The sequence below is a fragment of the Terrapene carolina genome, unplaced genomic scaffold (genome assembly GCF_002925995.2).
Source record: "Terrapene carolina triunguis isolate 2854851 unplaced genomic scaffold, T_m_triunguis-2.0 Scaffold210, whole genome shotgun sequence".
Taxonomy (NCBI): Eukaryota; Metazoa; Chordata; order Testudines; family Emydidae; genus Terrapene; species Terrapene triunguis.
In genome coordinates this window covers 1,313,567-1,335,576 of record NW_020664561.1, presented here as the reverse complement: position 1 = coordinate 1,335,576, position 22,010 = coordinate 1,313,567, and the positions used below count along the sequence as shown (strand labels likewise).

General features: G+C 54.8%; 1 protein-coding gene across 3 annotated transcripts in view; it reads left to right on the top strand.

Annotated features, from left to right (window-relative positions):
* Positions 1-22,010, top strand: part of LOC112112254 (carboxyl-terminal PDZ ligand of neuronal nitric oxide synthase protein) — a 118,324-nt gene that overhangs the window by 55,000 nt on the left and 41,314 nt on the right. For 2 of the 3 annotated variants that reach the window (XM_024208106.2, XM_024208104.2), the window contains exons 3-5: positions 14,039-14,097; positions 15,622-15,730; positions 17,300-17,429. In XM_024208106.2, the coding sequence (XP_024063874.1) occupies positions 14,039-14,097; positions 15,622-15,730; positions 17,300-17,429 (298 nt within the window). The remainder of the gene's footprint in view (positions 1-14,038; positions 14,098-15,621; positions 15,731-17,299; positions 17,430-22,010) is intronic. The other variant, XM_024208107.2, reaches the window with a different exon arrangement.

Here is a 22,010-nt window from a genome sequence, read left to right as displayed (position 1 = left end):
CCAGCTCTGAAGGCAGCACCACCGCCAGCGGCAGTGCCAAAGTAAGGGAAGCAATACTGCAACCTCCCTTCCAATAACCTTGCGACCCCCCCCCACATGTTCTTTTTGCGTTAGGATCCCTACAATTACAACACCGTGAAATTTCAGATTTAAATAACTGAAATCATGAAATTTAAAATTTTTTTAAATCTTATGACCGTGAAATTGACCAAAATGGACTGTGAATTTGGTAGGGCCTGGAACAATGCTGCCTCTGGCGGGACACAACTGAGAGTATCAATTCAGGACAAATTGCTTAGAGCAGGGCAGTTACAGCCCAAGGCACACCAAACCAGCCAAACACAGAGGACCCCAGTTTTATCCCACTGGCTAACCATCAGTCATACTAGCAATTCCCTCAGACATTCCAGTTTCCCAGTATCATCACCAGCAGCCACTTCTTATGGGAACAAATGGTTATGAAAACCAATACCCCAATATAAGAAAAAAGGTTCTCCCGATCCCAAAGGACCAAGCCCCAGATCCAGGTCTATATACAAGTTAGATCTTACCCACAAATTATGCTGCTGCCAATCCTTTAGAATCTAAAACCTAAAGGTTTATTCATAAAAAGAAAGAAATATAGGTGAGAGTTAAAACTGGTTAAATGGAATCAATTATATACAGCAATGGCAAAGTTCTTGATTCAGGGTTGTAGCAATGATGGAATAAACTGCAGGTTCAAATCAAGTCTCTGGAGTACATCCACAGCTTGGATGGGTCATTCAGTCCTTTGTTCAGAGCTTCAGTGTAGCAAAGTCCCTCCAGAGGTAAGAAGCAGTACTGAAGACAAAATGGAGGGGTTTCCAGGGCCTTTTATATTCGTTCTCTTTTGGGTGGAAACCCCATTGTTCTCCTGTGCAAAATCACAGCAACAAGATGGAGTTTGTAGCCACCTGGGCAAGTCACATGTCCATGCATGACTCAGTTTGCAGGCGGCAGCCATTGCTCACATGCTACCTTGAATGTCCCAGGAAGACTTCTCATATGTGGATTGAAGTCTCCCAAGGTCCATTGTCAGTTAAGTGGTTCTTGATTGGGCACTTAATCTGCAAATTCCTTTCTCAAGAAGCTGACCAAATGCTTCACTAATGCTACTTAGAATCAAACACATTGAGATACAAGTACATAGTCAATATTTATAACTTCAATTACAAAAATGGTACACACATACAGATAGCATAATCATAACCAGCAAATTATAACCTTTTCATAGACACCTCACACGACAACCTTTGTACAATATTTGTTGCAAATATATAACAGTGGTTGCAACAATGATCTATACAGTTCATGTCAATAACGTAACAGGGCCCTACTCATTGGTCCATTTCAGGAGCAAGGAACAGGAGCAGCTGAGGGAGAGAATTAGCCTGACATGCCACGGACATGATTATTTAATTAACCCTTGTTAATTAGGATAAAAGTAAGTCCCATTCCACATAGTGACCCTGAGACATTCATACAGCACTACTGGGAAGGGGCAGAAAAGAGAATTTTTCTCACAGAGATGGGCTAGTTCCAACGGGAAATAATTGCAGTGTCCCAGCAGCACCTAGTACGGAGCTGCCTGAGCATCCATACGCCCAATGCAGGCCCCTCAGAGGAAGGGAAATGCATCGTCAGTGTCATAGCAAACACCATCATGGCCTGGGCATTGACCGTCATGGACCACCTGCTTCCTTGGACAAAGAGGGGACGTGGCTGGGACTGGGGGTGTGTGAGGGTGACTGGGGGATATGGCTGGGATTGGGGGACCCCTTGGATGAGTGGGGAACACAGCTGGGACTGGGGGATCCCCTGGAAGGGGAGGGGACACAGCTGGGACTGGGTGTGTGTGAGGGTGACTGGGGGACATGGCTGGGACTGGGGGACACGGCTGGGACTGGGGGTGTGTGAAGGTGACTGGGGGACACAGCTGGGACTGGGTGTGTGTGGGTGATGGGGGGACACAGCTGGGACTGGGTGTGTGTGTGAGGGAGATGGGGGGACACAGCTGGGACTGGGTGCATGTGTGTGACTGGGGGACACAGCTTGGACTGTGTGTGTGTGAGGGTGACTTGGGGGACATGGCTGGGACTGGGGGACCCCCTGGAAGGGGAGGGGACACAGCTGGGACTGGGGAGGCAGCCATGGGTGAGGAGCAAAATCCCACCCCATGCCACACAGCCCCCCAGCCCCAGGCTGCACCCCCTATATGCCAGGCAAGTGGGAGAGCCATTGAGCATGTGCCCACAAGCTGAATTATGCCCCCCCTGGGAACGCATCGTGTGAATGGGCTGGTGTGTGTGTTCATCACTTCCCTCTGCTGGCTCAAGTCAGAGCTGCTCCGCACTGAGCCAAAGGCCCTCCCCTGCTGTCAGCCAACGGAGGCTCAGTGGCACGGGCTTGTGCGCTTTGACCCCTGCTCCACATAGACTTCCAAGTGCTCTTCATCACCCAGCACCCTGGGGGCAGGTGCTGACTGCCCCCGCTTTGTCGGTCATCTTAAGGGGCCACAGTTGGCTCTCCCCGTGGACACGCTCCCCCGGCTCCCCTCAGGCCCTGCTAAGGCACTTTGGGAAGGGCTGTGGGCAGGGAGCTGGCCCTGCCGTACGTGCCCATGCAGAGGTGCTTTCTGTGGAGAAAGCACTGCGCTCCCCAGAGCTTTCGGCAGGACAAGCTCGCTGGGGACAGCGGCTCAACTCTGTATGTGAGGGGCTGTGTGGGGAGCTGGGCACTCATTAGGACTCTGACATCTCCAGGGGCTGCAGTGCAGTATCTCCGTGCTAGGGATGGCTGTGTTCTGCTTTGAGTGACGGTCCCTATTGCATTCCACCGCGGGCTACGGATGTGCACTAGGCGCCCAGAGCCAGAGAATGTGAAAGTCATGACATTGGTCTGCGTATGCGCCTGGCTTACCTCCACCTTCCAAATGAGGGGATAAAGTGCGGGATGGACCAACCACCTCTCCAGTTCCTTCTCACCACTGCAGGGTCCGGATCGGAACCCCTCCGTGTCTGTAGCTTCAACTTTGTCCCTTAAAACGTAAAAAATGTAAATCATTTTAGCATTTTATATGGTTCATAATTTTAGTGTTAGATTGATCTTTGGGGGACACCCTCCCATACCCTGTGCGGGTACTGGACTGTGCCCAGGACTTTGGGCTTCAGACTCTGCACTTCCTGCGCATGATCCTTCTTGATCAGCGATGGCTATCAATGCTGCCCATAGTGCTTCGGGGAAGCTCACATTGCAGCAAGGTGCAGCATCTGCTGCTCCTTCCCCAGCCCTACCTGAGAGGGGCGGGAACTCTGCCTCTGAAAACACCTTATGAGCCATGAGACCACAATCGGATTCAGGCCAGGGAACCCCCCATACCTCGCCTGACTCAGCAAGGAGCGAGTCTACTGCTCATAGACTCATAGACTTTACGGTCAGAATGGACCATCATGATCATCTAGTCGACCTCCTGCACATTTCAGGCCACAGAACCTCACCCACTCTTGCAATAGGCCTGTAACTTCTGGCTGAGTTACTGAGTCCTCAAATCATGGTTTAAAGGCTTCAAGTTACAGAGAATCCACCATTTACACTAGTATAAACCTGCCCGTGACTCGTGCCCCAAGCTGTGAAGGAAGGTCAAAAAAAACCAAGTTTTCAGCCAATCTGACTTGGGGCGAAATTCCTTCCCGACCCCAAATATGGCGATCAGTTAGACCCTGAGCATGCGGGCAAGACACCTGGGAAAGAATTCTCTGTAGTAACTCAGAGCCCTCCCCATCTAGTGCCCCATCTCTGGCAGCTGGAGATATTTGCTGCTAGCAGTCACTAGGCAGTCCCATCAGATCATCCCCTCCATACACTTATCAAGCTCAGTCTTGAAGCTAGTTAGGTTTTCTGCCCCCACTGCTCCCCTTGGAAAACTGTTCCAGAACTTCACTTGTAAACCTTCATCTAAATTCAAGCCTAAACTTGTTGATGGCCAGTTTATATCCATTTGGTCTTGTGTCCACATTGGCACTTAACTTAAAAAACTCCTCTCCCTCCCTGGTGTTTATCCCTCTGATGGATTTATAGAGAGCAATTCTATCTCCCTCAGCCTTCGTTTGGTTAGGCTAAACAAGCCAAGCTCTTTGGTGATATATCTGACATTGGTGGCAGAAAATCTACTGCCATAGAGTCCTGGCGGGATCTTCTCAGGAGCCAAGGAAGCACTCTCATACGCCTGAAACTAAGTCTGCCTTGAAATCCACTTCGAAGAAGTTGGATGTGGCTCTGAGCAAGCCCAGCACCTCAGCCCAAGAGGGCTTTATACACCCTAAGTCCGAGAGGCTTGACAAGAAAGTCCATAAACATAGAGCTCTGTCAGTGCTGTAGCACGACCCATTGGTACTGTCACCCTCGGCACCTCCCAAACTTTGGGTCCCTCAGCCCCAACGAAGACTGTTCACCGCCTACCTGCGGCACCATCCTCGTCAGCACCCTCTCCAGTTGTGATGGTCTGGACAGAGAAAGCCCCTCTTACTCCAGAGAGAACTGAATCCCGTGCCCCTCCACATGACATCTCCACATTCCCGGATCCGGAATACCCTCCATCGGGTCCGTTCCTGTCTAGTGATGTCAGAACACCACCTGGGGAGTCGACAGCTCAGAGAAAAAGTTTATCATCCGGTTCTTCCTCAAGATACATCTTCCCTCCAGCCACCGAAAAGACTTACACTACCTTGGGATGAACCTCAGTATTTAGCTCAGCGTTGCTGGTACCCTATGAAACGGAGGCCTCCGCATCCCCCTTTTGATCCTTCCTCCTGGCCATATTGGAGCCCTGGAACCAGTACCCCTCTGCAGAGAATGTGGTCTGCTAGAGAGTAACTCCTCACCTCCCCTCAAAGGAGGCACTCAGGCCTCTTCCCCCCCCCCCCCCCCCGACCCTTCCAAAGAGGAAGAGCAAGAAGTTTTGGATCCAGTGGTCTGCCATCATCATCTCCGGATAAAGTGGTATCCCCATGTCTCTCTCCTCCGCCGATGATGTCAGGCAGTTCCAGGATCTTCTTCATAGAGTTGCTAGTGAGCTTCAGATTCTTCTGGAAGAGGTTCAGTAATCCCAGCACAAACTCCTGACATTCTCCACCTATCTGGATCCAACAAAATAGTGCTCCCTTTTAATGAGGCTATAATGGAGCCAGGTAGGGCTGTTTGGCACCCCCCTCCCCCCCCATCTGCATTTCCACCCCCAAGAGGGCAGGAAAATATTCTTATGTGCTGGCGAAAGGGGCTGAGTTTTTGTTTTCTCACCCCACTCCCAACTCTTTGGTAGTCCAAGCAGCTTCCAAAAGGGTTAGACAGCAATACCCCCAGTCTACCCCTGTGGACAAAGAGGGTAAACGTCTAGACCTACTGGGGAAAAAGGTCTTTTCGTCATCTAGCTCCAGTTCAGGATAGCCAACTACCAAGCACTACTGGCCGAGTATGGTTTCCTGAGCTATTCAAAGTTGGCAGAGTTCACAGACAGCCCTTCACAACAGGACAGAGCTCGTTTCCAGGCACTGATAGACGAAGGCAAAGACTGCTCTCCAATCCGCAGTGATGCCACGGACATCTCTAGAACCATGGATATGGCCATTGTTATGTGCAGAGTCATGGCACCATGTGTCAGGGTTCCCTAATGAGGTTCCAGAATACTGGGGAGGACCTCCCCTTTGGTGAATCATAGTTGTTCAGTCAGAAGTCAGACGAGTCCCTTCATACCTTAAAGGACTCTCTGCGGATATATACACCTGTCCCCAAAGGAAAGTTCCATTGACAGTCATCTGGAGTCTAGACTTAGACCCATGGCTCAACAGTTTTTTCATCAGAGGCCCTACAAAACACCACTCAAAAGGCAGAAGGTTCAAGGGACCCATATCCCTACATCTGTGGCAACAGGCTCAGCTTCCCAATCTCAGCCTCCAACGAGGCACTATTTTTGACAGGACCTCGAGAGCTGCTGCGAGCCACTGAGTCCGACATCGCCTGACCGTCACACACCATTTGGAGGTCATCTAACACTCTTTATCATCAGCTGGAGTGCAATAACCATAGACCAGTGGGTGCTGAACATCATCCTCTCTGGCTATACGATTGAGTTTGCATCTCTACCTCCTGCACAACCCCCTTCGGGAACCACTCTCAAACAAGAGGTACTCTACCTATTAGACCAAAGAGCAATAGAACATGTCCCTTCTCAATACCAAGTGAGTGGCTTTCACTCAGCTTACTTCATGATACCCCAAAAGAAGGGCAGATGGAGACCAATTCTCAACCTCCACCACCTGAATGGCTTCATTCGCAAATTCAAGTTTTGTGTGGGCATGCTGGTCTCTATAATACCATCCCTAGAAAAGGATATGTGGTTTACAGCTCTGGATATGGAGGATGCCTACTTTCATGTCAATATTCATCTCACTCACAGGTGCTTCCTCAGATTCGTGGTGGGCCCTGACTTTTTCAGTGCAGAGTGTTCCCTTTCAGCATAGCAACCACTCCCAGAGTCTTCACCAAAGTATTTGCAGTAATGGCAGCTCAGGCCAGATACCTTGATCTCATTGTCTCTGCTACCTCAAGGACTGGCTCCTTGTTGCCAGATCACAACAGGAGGCCCATAAGTCAACTCTAATGATGCTACACCTTCTCTCTTCCCTGGATATTAGCATAAACACAAAAATATCTGTTCTCATGTCCTCACAGTCTCTGGACTTCATCGGGGCCACCCTGGATTTGGTCACTGCAAGAGTGTACTTGCCCAAAGACAGGTTTCAGACCATGAACAACATTATAGCCCAGATTACAAACAACCCTCAAGTACTGATCACGACTTGCCTCTCTCTCCAAGGTCACATGGCTGCCTGCACTCATGTCACTCCGTTCGCAAGACTATGCCTTCATTGCCTTCAAGTGTGGCTTCAGTCGGTATACTCTCCAAACTGCCGTCCCATGAGCTTCATGGTAACACTCCCTGCAAATGGTTTCTTCCCTACTGTGGTGAACGGATCCTTGACAGGTACATTTTGCATCCCTTTTCTCCCCTCCTCTCTACAGACACATGCCTGTTTGGTTGGATGCCCCAAGAGTCCAGGATGCACCTCAACATTCTGAAGTTGGGCACTGTTCAGAAGGCATGTGAAGCTTTTCTCCAATTCATCTGTGCTCACCATGTCCTGATACTGTCCGACAACATTACATCCGTCATCTATATCAACAAGCAGGGAGGAGCGAGATACATCTCCCAGTGTGTGGAAGAAGTCAGCTTGTGGAACTGGTGCATGAGCAACCAAGCACCCTATCAGCAGCCTACCTTCCCGGGAAACAAAATATGCTCTTGGACACCCTCAGCAGGCATTTTTAGCTGACCATGAGTGGGAACTCCACAACTCGGTACTGTGCAACATCCTTGATCTATGGGGAACCTTAACCAGGGGTCTGATCCATAGGGAACAGAAAATGCACCACCTGCTACCCCAGAGGAGCCCGAGGTCACCACTCTCAAGGTGATGCTCTGATTCTCCCTTGGTCAGATCAATTGAACTATGATTCCTTCTGCTATGATCAATTGAACTATGATTCCCTCCGCTATCACTCCTGCCATGAGTTCTATGCAAAATCAGATAGCACCGAGCATGAGTTATCCTGGCCCAGACAGTTTTGGTTCCCGAATCTCCTGCACATATCATCACAGGTACCTATCATTCTCCTGACATTTTCCGAGCTCCTGACCCAACGGAACAGCAAGATAGAGCACCTCGATCCATGTTCGCTTCACCTCAGGGCTTGGGTTTTGGATGGGCATCGTCCTTAGAACGCTCATGTTCCACAGCTATACGAGATGTACTTTCCAATAGTAGTAAGGATTCCACTAGACAGTGTTACCTGGAAAAGTGGAAACGTTTTTCTTCTTCGGTGCATCAAAAGAATATTCTTCCACAAAATACAGGTATCCCTCTGATTGTGGGTACATCCTTTCTCTAAAGACATCTGGCCTGTCCATCAGCTCCTCACGAGTCCACTTGGCAGTGATCAGTGTGTGCCATTCTCCCTTTCAAGGGCACTCGGACTTCACTCACCCACTGACCACCAGATTTTGGAATAATCAGAACCATCCCCCCGTTCCCAAGCCTGTCCCTCAGTGGGACTTGAACCTTGTTCTCTCTGCACTCAAAAGGCCATCCTTAGAACCCCAAGCTTCCTGTTCCATGTCCCTGCTCTCTGTGAAGATCGTGTTCCTTTTAGGCATCACCTCAGCTGGAAGGGTTGGTGCGCTTGGCGCGACAATGGCAGATCCTCTGAACTCTGTATTCCATAAAGATAAGGTTTTGTTACGTTTACACCCCAAATTTTCTTTCAATTTCACTTGAACCAATTGATCCACTTACCTGTGTTCTTTCCTAAACCACACACTTCCTGACAGGAGCAGAGACTCCACACCCTCGATGTGTGGTGGGCCTTGGCCTTTAACCTACACAGAACAAGACCAATCAGGAAGTCCCCAAGACTGTTCATTGCTATAACGGAAAGACTCAGGGGACACGCAGAGGCTGTCCAAATGGATCTCTGGCTGCATTCTGCTCTGCTATCAGCTCACAGACCCACAGACTCTAAGGTCAGAAGGGATCATCATGCTCATCTAGTTTGACCTCCTGCACATCACAGGCCACAGAACTTCACCCACTCCTGTAACAGACCCCTAACCTCTGGCTGAGTTAGTGACATCATCAAATCATGGTTTAAAGGCTTCAAGTTACAGAAAATTCAACATTAATTCACCAGCTATCGAACCCTTCCCTCCGCCCCCCAGGGGTAAGAGCTCATTCCAGGAGAGCACAAGCAGCAATTCTGGCAGTGCTTCAGGAGGTGCCCCTCCTTGATGTCTGTAAAGCAGCCACGTGGGGCTCCATTCACACCTTTACGAGACACTATGCCCAGGCCAGGTCTCCTCTGCTGGTGCCTCCTTTGGAACGGCTGTCCTTCGCTTAGCCCAGCCGTCGGCTTCCTCACACCCTCCTCCCACTGCTTGTTAATCACCCCTGGTGGAATACAGTAGGGAACAGCACTCGAAGAAGAAGAGGATGTTACTTACTGGTAACTGGAGGTTCTTTGAGATGCATGGTCCCTAACTGTATTCCACTCCCTGCCCTCCTTCCCCTCTGCTGCAGATTGGGGAGAAGGAACTGTAGAAGCAGTTGGTCTGCCCCACCCTTTATCCCCTCGGTCAGAGGCACGAGGCGAGTCGGGGCACATGTGCGGACCAGCAGACCCGACTTTCACATTCTCCAGTTCCGGGCACATGGTGCATGCGTAACCCAAAGTGGAATGCAGACAGGGACCACACATCTCGAAAAACCTCCCGCTACGGGTCAGTAACCTCCTTACTGGGCTCCCTCCAGCTGTGGCTCATTAGAGGGCCTGAAAGAGGTCAGGGAGTCACTGAGCTTCCCGTTCTGACTGGGCCCGTATCAGCCGTGTGATGGCCTCGGAGTTCTCCATGGGGTGGGGGGCTGCACTGGCCCCTGAAGGGCATTGACACCTGTTCCTCTCATGAAGAAGGAATCCTCTAACCCTGGAGTCATGCCTGATGAATTAGCCATGCCCAGAGGCAGCTGGCACACCCAGCATTTGGCACCCAGACGGCTGCCCCTGGGTGCTGCCTCAGACACATTATTTCCAAAACTTTAAACCTATGGAAACTGCAGCCCCAGGCAAGCTGTGTGCCAAGGCTAAGCTAACCTGTGAGGAGCCCAGCATATTAGCAGTAAGTCCAAATTGTCTGGTCTCCCATCATGCAGCTGGTGCCTTGGCAGTCGAAGTGTGGCAATCCCTGTGGGAATCAGCAGGGTCTTGGCTCTGCTCACCAGTGTCCTGAGGGTTGGGCCCTGAATACTGAACACCTGCAGGCTTCTCTAAAAGGGCTGGGCGGGGGTTTGATTACTGAGCAGGCCGATCTCCAGCCCAGCTGTGTCCCCCATGACGGGGTCCGCTCAGCACAGATGGTGCCGCCTCCTGGCAGTTCTGGGGATTAGCTCTGCCAAGCTAACGCCCCCTCCAGCAGTCGCACTGCATCGCTCTGGCTTTCTCCCTCTGCGGCCCCTCTCTCGTTCCAGGCACTGTAGCCTCCCTTCAGCGGCTCGGCCCTCCGGCCTGCGTACTCCGTGGTTTCCTCAGCCGGAGTGTCTTTCAAAGTCACAGAAAGTGTCAGGTAGCCCCCATGCCCACTGCCCTGACAGTGTCACTCCATCAGTGACCCCGGCTGCCTTCCCATTCATTGCCCCAGATGCTGCTCCCTCAGCAGCTGGGAGGGGAACCGGGCCCATAGAATCATAGAATATTAGGGTTGGAAGAGACCTCAGGAGGTCATCTAGTCCAAACCCCTGCTCAAAGCAGACCAACCCCAACTAAATCATCCCAGCCAGGGCCTTAAAAACCTCTAAGGATGGAGATTCCACCCCTACTCCAGGTTCCAGTCCAGCTCCCTGCAGTGCACAGTTCAGGTGTGCTTCTCCGCCACCGTCTTCTCTCCCCACGGCTTCTTTCTCCCCTATCTAGAGTTGCAAGGTGTCCAGTTTTCGATTGGAACACCCAGTCAAAAAGGGACCTTGGCAGCTCCGGTCAGCACCGCTGACCAGGCCATTAAAAGTCCAGTTGTCCCCAGGCAGGCTGGGGTGCAGGAGGGGGTTCAGGGTGCTGGCTCCACGCAGCGCTCACCTCAGGTGCCTCCCAGGAAGTGGTGACATGTCCCTGCAGCTCCTAAGTGCAGGGTTGGCCAGGGAAGCTCTGCAAGCTGCTCCCAAGCGCCGGCTCTGCCCCTGCAGCTCCCATTGGCCGCGGATGCAGGCCAATGGGAGCTGCAGAGTCGGTGCTCAGGGGCAATGTGCGGAGCCTCCCTAGCCACCCCTTTTCTTAGTAGCCGCAGGGACATGTCACCACTTCCGGGGACGCACCTGAGGTAAGCACTGTGGGGAGCCCATACCCCGAACTCCCTCCCGCGCCCTGAGCCCCCTCCCACACTCCAAACCCCTCATCCCCGGCCCCACCCCAGAGCCCGCAACCCCAGCTGGAGCCCTCACCCCCCCGCACTCAAACCCACAGCCCTGAGCTCCCTCCCACTCCCAAACTCCTTCCCAGAGCCCACATCCTGCACCTCCTCCCACACCCCAATCCCCAGCCCAGAGCCCTCACCCCCTCCCACACCCCAACCCCCTGCCCCAGCACGGTGAAAATGTGCTAGTGAGTGAGGATGGGGGAGAGCTAGCAACAGAGGGAGGGGGAGGGGCCCTAGAGAAGGGGCGGGGCCTCGGTAAAGGGGCAGGGCAGGGCAAGGCTGTTTGGTTTTCTGCAAATAGAAAGTTGCCAACCCTACCCCTACCTCAGGAAGTGGGGCTGGCACTGTTGTGGCAGGCCCATCTGATTGGCTGATTGGGCCCACTTGGCCTAACTCAGCCCCCTGAGGGCCTGTGTGGGGAGTATGGCCCCTCACCCCACTCAGCACGTTCCAGTGGGGTGATGTTGTTCACACAACATTAGAGCTGTACAGCTAAGCGCTGCAAAGTCAATGACTGCTGAGATGGGTCTGCACTGAAACCTGCACCTTGCCCCTTGGATCGGCTCAGCCCTGTCGTATCACAGCATCTCGGGCTGTCCTCGCCGCATGAGACATTACGGACTTGCAGGAAGATTTATTAGCGGAGCACGGCTGGCAGGGTTGTTATCACTGATCACGTGTATTCTGCTGTAGTACCTGAGGAGCAGCACATGCTCCTGTCATTGAAGGCTGCGTGGAAGTTCCCCGGGGCAGAGGTGAGGCTGTGTGAGCAGCCAGAGCATTATAATTCCCCCCCCCCCCCTTTTGGCTGGTTAACTCTACTGTTGCATTCAGGGAAAGGGTGGGGAATTCCTCACAGAAGGAGCGTCCATCTCTGGGGGAATGGGGTGGCCAACATTGCAAACTGAGCACTTAAATTGTAAACCATGGGATTGTTTGTGTGGATGGGAGCGTCTCCCAGCCGCCCATGGAGAAGGACCCAGAGCACAGTCCTTCTGAACAGATCCAGGGCTGGCGGCCCCATTTGAGAAGTGCTCAGAATGCTTCAGGACACTAAGGAACACATGTAGCCACTGCCACGGGCTCAGGCAGAGCCTGGGCAGCACTTGAACCATGCAGAGAGGCTGCACTGGGGCCCAGCTGGCAGCACTGTGCCCCCCAGCTGCATGGAACAGGCTCCACAGCAGCCTGTGCACAGCCAGCTCAGTTTGGCGGTGGCCTGAGGACAGGGCCCCGTGCAACTGATCTGGGAGGGCGGCGGGGCACAGCCCGTCGCTTGGAAGCGGCTTGGAGGCCTGGAGAGGCGGCTGTGCGAAGATGGATCTGTCCGCTGTAAAGGGGAGTCAAGAGGGGACAGGATACAGGGTACCAAGTAGAGAATGGGATGGAGAAGGTAAATGGCACACTGCTCTCACGCACACACACACCACACACACACACACAACACAAGAGCAAGGGAAAAGACAGCACATTTACACCACTCAAAGGACATCTTGTAAGATGAGCATGTCATTATCTTGTGGAACTCACTGGCACAGGATGTCACTAAGGCCAGGAGCTAAGGAGGATTAGAGATCACAGGGATAAGGGAAACACCCATAGTTACAGGAGATGGGACCCTCCTGCTTTGGGCATGAGCCCACCACATACTGGTGGGGTCGGGAAGGCGTTTCCCTGAGGGGCAGGGTAATAAATAATTGTCCACCAGCCAGCTTCCTGCCCTGTCTTTTGAAGTAGCTGGTGCTGGCCGCGGTCAGGGAAGTGGAGCAGTGGGTTGTGGGTCTGATCTGCTTGGGCACCTCCTAGCTTCCTACTCCAGGCCTGGGCTCGTATGCCCCAGCTGCTGGGAAGCAGTGCATCCCGCTGCAGGAGCCAGTCTGAGCTGGGCACTTTGACTGGCCACCTCTGCCCACTGTTGACTTGGCTTCATCGGCCTTCCTGGGAGCAGCAGGTGCATTGCCCCATGAGCTGTTTCAGTGCTGGGGCTGCGACACGCAGAGCTGTGGGCAATGAGTGAAATCAATGGCCAGGCCTCCAGGCAGTCCCTTGTCTGAGGTGGGTTTGGAAAGCACCTGGCACACTTTGGGGGCTGCCCAGACCCCTCACAGGGCTGGGGACATGGCAGCCAGTGCTCCCAAGAGGCTCAGAATGGGGACAGCAGGCAGCTGCGGGTCAGAGCAATGGGGCACTGGCATCGTTGTGTCTAAAGGCTCAGGACTCTGGGTCATAGAATCATAGAATATCAGGGTTAGAAGGGACCTCAGGAGGTCATCTAGTCCAACCCCCTGCTGAAAGCAGGACCAATCCCCAGACAGATTTTTGCCCCAGATCCCTAAATGGCCCCCTCAAGGATTGAATTCACAACTCTGGGTTTAGCAGGCCAATGCGCAAACCACTGACCTATCCCTCCCCCCTATTGAATAGCTCAGCAGTGCTGAGTATGGGGAGTCCATGGCTGGAATGGTGGGGGACTGGTAAGGGGCATTGCCAGAACTGTGGATCCCAGGGCTGGAATAGCAGGACAGGACTGTGGTGCCCCAGAAGAGTTCTCTTTGGGAGTTAGCACAGCACCTGGCTACGCTGTCTGGCTCTCTGCAGCACTCCCACCAGTCATATTGACAAGCACTAGTGCCCCCCCCCCCCGTTTTTGATTTGCCTCTCAAAGCCGTGAATGCCTTGGAGCGCTGGCTGGCCCAAGGGATGCCTACAACTCCCCTGGCACCTGCCATCGGAGTCAGAGGGGCAGAACACAGGAGAGAAGGCAGTTGCGGAGGACAGGAGTTATGCCTGGGCAGAATGGAAGTGGGCCCAGGTCAAGCATTGTAAAGAAGGGGCAGGAAGATCAAATGTAGAAGGAAGGCAAGATTTAGAGGGCCTTGCACTGTGCTGAGCTGATGAGCTATGGACAGCACCTAACATCCTCATTTACTGCTGCCTTCATTGCAGAAAAGAGAGTGGACCTGGGACGAGAGCAAAATGCTGGTGATGCAGGATCCCATCTACAGGTAAGAGCCCCTCAAGGTGGCATGCGGCTCCCCTGGGCTGTGATGCTGCCCAGCCAGTGCTCTGGGGGTGCCTGGAGCTGCCCCGGGCTCTCGAACAGCCCAGCCATTGCCCTGGGGGTGCCTGGAGCTGCCCTGGGCTCTCACACAGCCCAGCCAGTGCCCGGGGGTGCCTGGAGCTGCCCTGGGCTCTGACGCTGCCCACTCAGTGCCCTGGGGGTGCCTGAAGCTCCCCTGGGATGTGATGCTGCCCAGCCACTGCCCTGGGGGTGCTGGCTCTGACACACAGCCCACTGGGCCCCGTATTTAGAACCCAGAGGGGGATCATCTGCAGTGCAGGTGCTGGAATTTTAGGGCCCCCAAGGTCACCCCAGACAGGCAGCCGAATCGGAGCCAGGCCAGGAGTCACTGAGCCCCTATGAATGAGCCGCTTCGAGGGAAAACTGTTCTCTGGCAGGGATTAGAGCTGCCCACTGGTGCTCCTCCAAACCTGGGACAGGGGAGCGGAGCAGAGCGGTCCTGAACCCCAGCAGGCCTTAGGCCCACTGGGCCTTGTGTGTGAGACACGGAGCTCCTGCAGCGGGAGGGAAGGGCAGGGCTCCATGATCTGCCAGCAACCAAGGCAGGGGTTAGCACATGCTCTGTGCCAGCCCCTTGCCTTCCCCCACTGGGCACCGTCATTGCCTGACTCTTAGCTCGCCCAGGGAGCTGGCTGCTTTGGAGAGCTCCTGAAGGGCACATGCCCCAAATCCGCCCTCTGGCCCAGTGGGGAGGCCCTCAGGGGCTTCCTCCCCATTACACCCCATCACTGCAGCTGCACTGGCAGGACTGGCCTAGCGGGTGCTGCTGGCCAGGGGGAAGAGCTGGGCTACTGGGTGCTGCTGGCCAGGGTGTCAGAGCCCTGTGGGGGCAGGGCTGGACTAGCAGGTGCTGCTGGCCAGGGGGCAGAGCCTTGTGGGGGCAGGGCTGGACTAGCAGGTGCTGCTGGCCAGGGGGCAGAGCCTTGTGGGGGCAGGGCTGGCTAACAGGTGCTGCTGGCCAGGTGGGGGCAGGGCTGGGCTAGCGGGTGCTGCTGGCCAGGGGGCAGAGCTCTTTAGGGGCAGGGCTGGGCTAACAGGGTGCTGCTGGCCAGGTGGGGGGCACTGGCAGGGCCAGGTGTGGGGAAGGGGGAGGAAACGTGACTAGGGAAGACGGCAGGTGTCCACCCAATATGGTGGCCCATTCCCTTTCACTGTGAGGGTCTGTGGGGCCCAGTCACCCGTGAGTCACTGATGAGCTGTCGGCCAGTCCCAGCTGCTCTGCTGGCTGCTGTGTGGCCCCCCCAGCCAGCACGGTGCCGGTGCTGATAGGGGTAGTGTGAAGGGTTGGGAGCAGGGGCAGACCATGCTCACCATTGAGCAGTGGATTGACTCAGCCATGAGTACTGCGAGCACCTGCCCCACAAGCAGCATGAGTGAGGCCTTCCAGCCCACTGAGCACCACAGATGGGGCTTGCATTGCAGACGTCCCTCCCTTCTCTCCCTGCAGGATATTCTACGTGTCCCACGACTCCCAGGACCTGAAGATCTTCAGCTACATCGCCAGAGACGGCTCCAGCAACGTCTTCAGGTGTAACGTCTTCAAGTCCAAGAAGAAGGTACCTGCGGCGGGGCTGAGGGGATGCAGGGTCTCTGGGAGGGTGCAGGGTGGGGTGTGGCAATGCTGCTGACTCAAACGCGCTGTGCCCATGGGGAGGTCCTGGGAATGGCTGTTTCTTGGATATCCCGGAGCTCCCGGATTCTCCCTCCAGCGCCACCACCAGCCTGCAGCGAGGCAGAGCCCCAAGAGCTCCAGGTGTGCCTTGCCTTGGAGGCACGGTAAGGCCAGAAGCGCTCAGCCCCCTCCTCACACACCCTGCTGTACAGAGCCTTCCGGCCACTTCCTCTGGGACTGGCCAGCAAGGAGCTGCCCAGCCTCCCCACAGCCATTGTCCCATCGTGCACTGGGCAGAGCCAGCAGGGTCCTCTCACTGCAGTGTGGGGTTCTTGGTACCACACCCCTGGGGTCAGCGGATTTGCCTGGCCTGGGCTGTGACAGGACCGGCTGTAGGCACCAGCAAACCAAGCACGTGCTTGGGGCGGCACAATTTCAGGGGCGGCATTCTGGCTTCGGCAGTTGCGCTCTCAGAGGGGATTTTTGTTTTTTGCTTGGGGCGGCAAAAAACCTAGAGCCAGCCCTGGGCTGCGAAGCCATCCCCCGGCTCCTCACTGCTTTTCTCCCCTCCCAGCACCTGACGTGACTCACCGCGGGCAGGGCAGAGGTGCTGATGCTGTGACTGATGGGTCAGAGGGTGCAGCGGGCAGCCAAGCTATCTCCGTTGCACAGGAGCTGCAAGGCTCGGGCTGTGCTCTGGGAGAGCTGTCATTCCCCAGGCCTTGAAGGGACTGGCCAGGGCATGAGGCTGATGTGGCTGCGAGACCCCTTAGGGCAGGACCACGCTGCCCCGGCCTGCTGTTCTCAGAGAGCTGTGGCCATCACCTCTCCCCTCCCCTCCCTGTCAGGGCAGCGGGGAAAAGCTCCCAGCTGCTCCCCCATCACCCTGCCCTGTGCACCAAGGTGGGGCTCCTCACCGAGAGGGAATGGGCAGCAATGGATCGCGCTGTGGGGCTGCACCGGGAACCATGTGATAGTTAACATCCCTGCTAGAGATCCTCGACAGCTGGGAGTCGGCACCCACCGAGCGAGGGGCGGAGCGCTTAGAATGACACCTGGAGCCGAAGCTGGACAAACGCCAGCTAAGGCCAGAGGCCAGTGGAGGCATGATCTGAACTGTGTGGAGGGCAGAGCTGTGCAGCATGGGCCAGAGGCATTCGAGACAGAAATCACCCACTGTTGCCAACTCCAGTGCAGCTTTTCTGGAGGTAGCACTCAGGGCTGAAAGTTTGGCATGTTCCTAGGAGCCTCGCTGGATCAAGGCCTTAGAGACCATGATGCCACAGGGCCCCAAGGTAGATCAGAGCTCTCCCTTTGTGCATGGACTAGGGGGTGGCTGGGACGCAGCCCTTTGCAGAGCCCTGGGCCCTCGAGCCATCCAGGGCTCCGGCTCAGCCTCAGGATGCTCCCAGGGGTTCTGGTCAGCAAAGCCTCCCATGCTGTCAGCAACTGCAGCGGTTTGGTGCGCGATCCCTACGGCCCATCATCACAGCTCCTCTCTCCTCTGCCCCAGAGCCAGGCCATGCGCATCGTCCGCACCGTGGGGCAGGCCTTCGAGGTCTGCCACAAGCTGAGCCTGCAGCACACCCAGCAGGATGCGGACGGGCAGGAGGATGGTGACAGCGAGGACATGGGTGGCCCAGGTACACTGCAGCAGGCGGGGAGAGGCTCTGTGCTCGAAACTCCTGCTGAGGGCAGGCCATGGTCTCCAGTCGTGCTCTTGGCCTGCAGGTGTTTTGTGGCTCGTGCAGGGAAAGGGCTGCCCCCCCAGAGCTGGCGGCCCCCCTGGAGCAATGTACAGGTGCCGGGTAGTGCAGGGACCCCACAGGGGCGCGAAGGCCAGCGGTGTCTGACAGTGCCATTCTGCCCCAGCTAATGGAGGGCTGTGAGAACAAGGCGTGCACACATCCTCTCCCTCTGGGATGTGAACCCAGAGATGGGAGTGGCATTTGCTAGGTCCTGGCCTTCGTCCTATGGACCTTCCGCCCTGCTGGGAGCCCGTTCACGGGGCTGCGGATTGTGCCATCTGCAAGTGCTCATATTAGACAAGCCCCTGTTGGGGATGGTCTGGGTGTGCCTGGTCCAGCCTCGACGTGGGGCAAGGGACTGGATCGAGGGCCCTTCCAGCTCTGCAGCCCTGGGATTCTCATTTGCAGCCCATAAACATTTACTTTGTGCACACGTAAAAGTGAGAACATTGTATTAAAGCAACTCCTGGCCCCGAGCAGATCTTCCGCCTCCGTCCTGGGTCTGGCCCCGGGGAATTCTCTGCTCCGAGTCGCAGTGAGCACCAAACAAGCAGCTCCTGAGCCGACAGAGTCTCGGAGGAGTTGCCTCAGCCAGGGCCGAGAAAACGAAGTTACACCGGTCACTGGGGTTACAATACGGCAGTGTGTGGGGAGGGGGCACGCTCGTCTCCCGAGGAGGCGCCAAGTGCCAGTGCCATGGGGCGGGGAGGATCTCGGAAAGGGGATATGCCCCTCCCCATATGATGGACAGAGATGGCACAGACTGGTAGAGGTGACGGGTTGGGGGCATGTGGGGTCACATGCCTCCCAAGATTGATCGGTCACATGGTGCGGTTGGACCCCCTCTCTGTGGGGCAGCTAAGCCTGCAAGCTGGGCAGGGAGAGGCAGAGGCAGGAGGAACAGCTGGCAGCTGCAGGGAGATGCTGCTGCTTTCCGGGGGGGGGCGTGACTTGAGCTGTTCCAGGGTTGTGCCCCCCACTATCATCAGTCACGGGTCATCTCTGCAGACTGGATTTTGGGTGTACCACAGGTTGGGTTTGGGGGGCGTCAGCAGAGCTGTGGGGGAGGGAGGCAGCCCAGGGCTGGGGTAGAGGGGGGCTGCAGGTCAGGATTGAGGGGCATTAGCAGAGCTGGGGTGGGAAGCCCAGGGCTGGAATAACAGGGGGGCTGCGGGTCGGGATTGAGGGGCAATAGCAGAGCTGGGAGTGGGGAGCCCAGGGCTGAGATAGCAGGGGGGCTGCGAGTCAGAACTGAGGAGCATTGGCATCTCTCCTAGGCATGGTGCACGCCAGGGTTAAGCGAGTGCATTTCGTGAGGAGTCAAGCACCAGTTTGGCGTGTTCTTCCCCATGTGCCAGGCTGGGCCCTGCATACATTTCTCTCTTGTCCATCACCCCGAGGAATGGCTTGGTTCTCAGGTCTGCTCGCCCTCCTGCTCACCCTGCCAGTGCTGAGACAAGGCGTTACATGGGACGTCCCTTAAGCACAGACCTGTGCCCTCAGGGACCCACTGCCAGGCAGCCCCGTTGCAGACTCATCGCCTCTTTCTCCCCCTCCTCCTCCTCCTCCTCATAATTCTGATCTCTTATAGTGGACTGAACTCAAAACAGCATCATTAGGTTTCAGAATCATCCCAGCAGGACATATAGGGCAGTTCATACTCTCAAACCCATTGACGTCCAGTCAGACAAGGGCCCCACATACAACAGTCTCTTCACGCTGTTCCTCTAGGAGTTATGTCAGCAAATACTTTAGCTCAACTGACAGCCTCAGTGTCGGCCAGCACTGCTGCATGCTCCTGTCCTAATGCTGGCCAGGGCCCATGTATCCTGCCCTCCTGCTACCCAGTGATTGGCTGTACAATCCCTCTGCTGCACAGCTGCACTCTGTGGAAGGTGACTGCCTGCCCTTCTCAGAGGAGAGTTCTCCAGAAAGTGAGCCGAGCACAGAGTGAGATAGGGCTGCATCCTAAGCCAGCTCACAGCCTGAAATCGTCATTTGGAGGGCTGTGAACCACCCACCCACCCCCGTCACAGAGGGGTGACCCGGAAGCCTACTGCTGACAATTTGAATTTTGCCGTGAACTGTTTCACCATCAATCATTTCTGCAGGAACAGCCAGTGAACGTGTTCCTCCTGCATGCCCTGTTCTCCTCCCCTGCATTTCCAGGAGCCGAGAGACCAGATAGTGATACCGTTCCTATCCAAGGTCATTGAGAGACCTGCATGCGGTGCCATCCATTCCCCGCACTTCCCCTCATCCTGGATCGCTCGTGGCTGGCCCACCATAAGTCCCTTCTCAGCTGGCACAAGCTAAAATCTCACAATTCTGCCAGCAGCACTGCTTGACCCCAGCAGTCGCACACCAGGGTAGCTGGCCCCACAGAGCCGCCCACTGATTCCGGTCCTCGACTTCCATCCAAATACAGCGACTGCAAAGATATCGTCAAACCGCCTGCAGACACCTTGCCCCCCACAGGGACTATGGCTGCCCAGTTGAGCTACAACCAGGGGCAGACATTCAGGTGTATGGACACCATGTTGGAGCCCGAACTGGCTACACTCTGCTCCAGCTAGCCAAGGGCTTTATTCCTAAGTCCATTTTGCCTGCCGGAGCACCAATCCTTTTTGATATTAAAAAAAAGGTTGGAAGCCCAGACTATGTGTGGACTATCAAGCCCTGAATCAGATCACCATTAGAAACCGATACCCGTTACCACCAATCCCCGAGCTAATGGACCACATGAGCACTGCCTGGGTACACACAAAGCTAGCCCTCCAGGGGGCACACAACCTAGTACAAGTTAGAGCTGGGGACAAATGGAAACCCTCCATTCGAACACTCTATGGGCACTTTGAATATCTCATGATGCCCTTTGGTTTGACAAATGCTTGCGATGTTTCAGCATTTATTAATGATGTGCTCTGGAACATTGTGGGCCAATACGTGGTGACAGTGCCAAACAACACAGCACGCACATCTGTTCTGTCCAGTCTCTATATGAAGCTAGAAAAATGTGCCTTTGATAAGTCCTCGATAGAATTCCTAGAGTCATCCTATCTCCCACGGGTACTGAAATAGACCCACGCAAGATAAAGGCAGTCCTCGAATGGGGGAGCACCATGGAACGTTCATGAACTACAGCCTTTCCGGGGTTCCCAAACGTCTATCATCGGTTCATCCCAAAATTCTTGTAGCGGATCTCCCCTCTCACTGCCTTGCTCCTCAAAAACACCAGGTTCCTCCCAAGGCCCAGCAGGCCTTCAAGCAATTAAAACTTGCGTTTACCACCACTCCCAAAGTGGTCCATCCCGACACCACATAAGCCTTCATCATCAAAGCAAGAGCTTCCAACCTGACGATCAGAGCAGTTCTACCCCAAAGGTACAATCCTCAACTATTGCTGCGCCCACACGTCTCGAAATTTTGGACAAAGAACTCCTGGCAATTAAGACGGCCTTTGCAGAGTGGCACCACTATCTAGCAGAGGCCCGATACTCTGTCCAGGTGTACACCGATCATAAGAACTTCACATATCTGCATAGGGCCAAGGTCTCCAACCAACAACAACTTCGGTGGGCTTAATTCTTTCTGCACTTTGATTTTGCAATCTCCTGTCATCCAGGAACCCAAACTAGCAAGGCTGACACTTTGTCCCAGAAGGAACACTGATCTTAAAGACTTGAACCCAAAAACCTCCTCCATCCTCAAGCCTCAGAACTTTCTGGGCACGGCTCCCCACCAAGATCTGCTCACCTTCATATGATCAGCCTTCGCCCAGGGAGTCCCTCCAGTCGAGCAGAAAACCATAAGTAAGGACCCCCACGATGTCCGAGACAGGGAAACCTACTGAATGAGCATATATATGTTCTCCCTAGGCCTCCCAGGACTACAGCCCTACCAGTATGCCATGACACCCTCCCACGCCCCCGGCAGGACATTTTGGCTGTTTTAAAACTCAGCGCCTTGTCTCTCATATCTTCTGGTGGCCTCACATGCAGGCCTGTGTTGCAATGTATGTACCCACTCCAAGGCACTGAACAATAAACCCCTGGGAACCCTTGAACTCCTGCAGTCCCTCGAGACTCCCCCGGCCCCTGGACAGTCATTGCCTTAGATTTGCTAGTAGAACTACTCAAGTCCGGTGTTTTTTTTGCCACTCCAACAGTAGTGGGCCACCTCACAAAGATGGCACATTCACTCCGGCACTGGCCTAACCTTCTCCCAGGAAACTGCCCAGCTCTATGTGGACCAAGTTGTCTGCCTCCATTGCGTCCCACAGCACATGGTCTCTGAGCACGATGTGTGATTTATCTCCCACTTTATGTGAGAAGCTCTCTGGATTTTGGGCATCTGCTCCTGCCTCTCTTCCACCTACCACCCTCAGACAAAGGGTCAAGTGGAGAGAACCAACCAGATTCTGGAGCAGTATCTTCGACACTACATAAACTTCCACCAGAACAAAGGGTTCTTGCT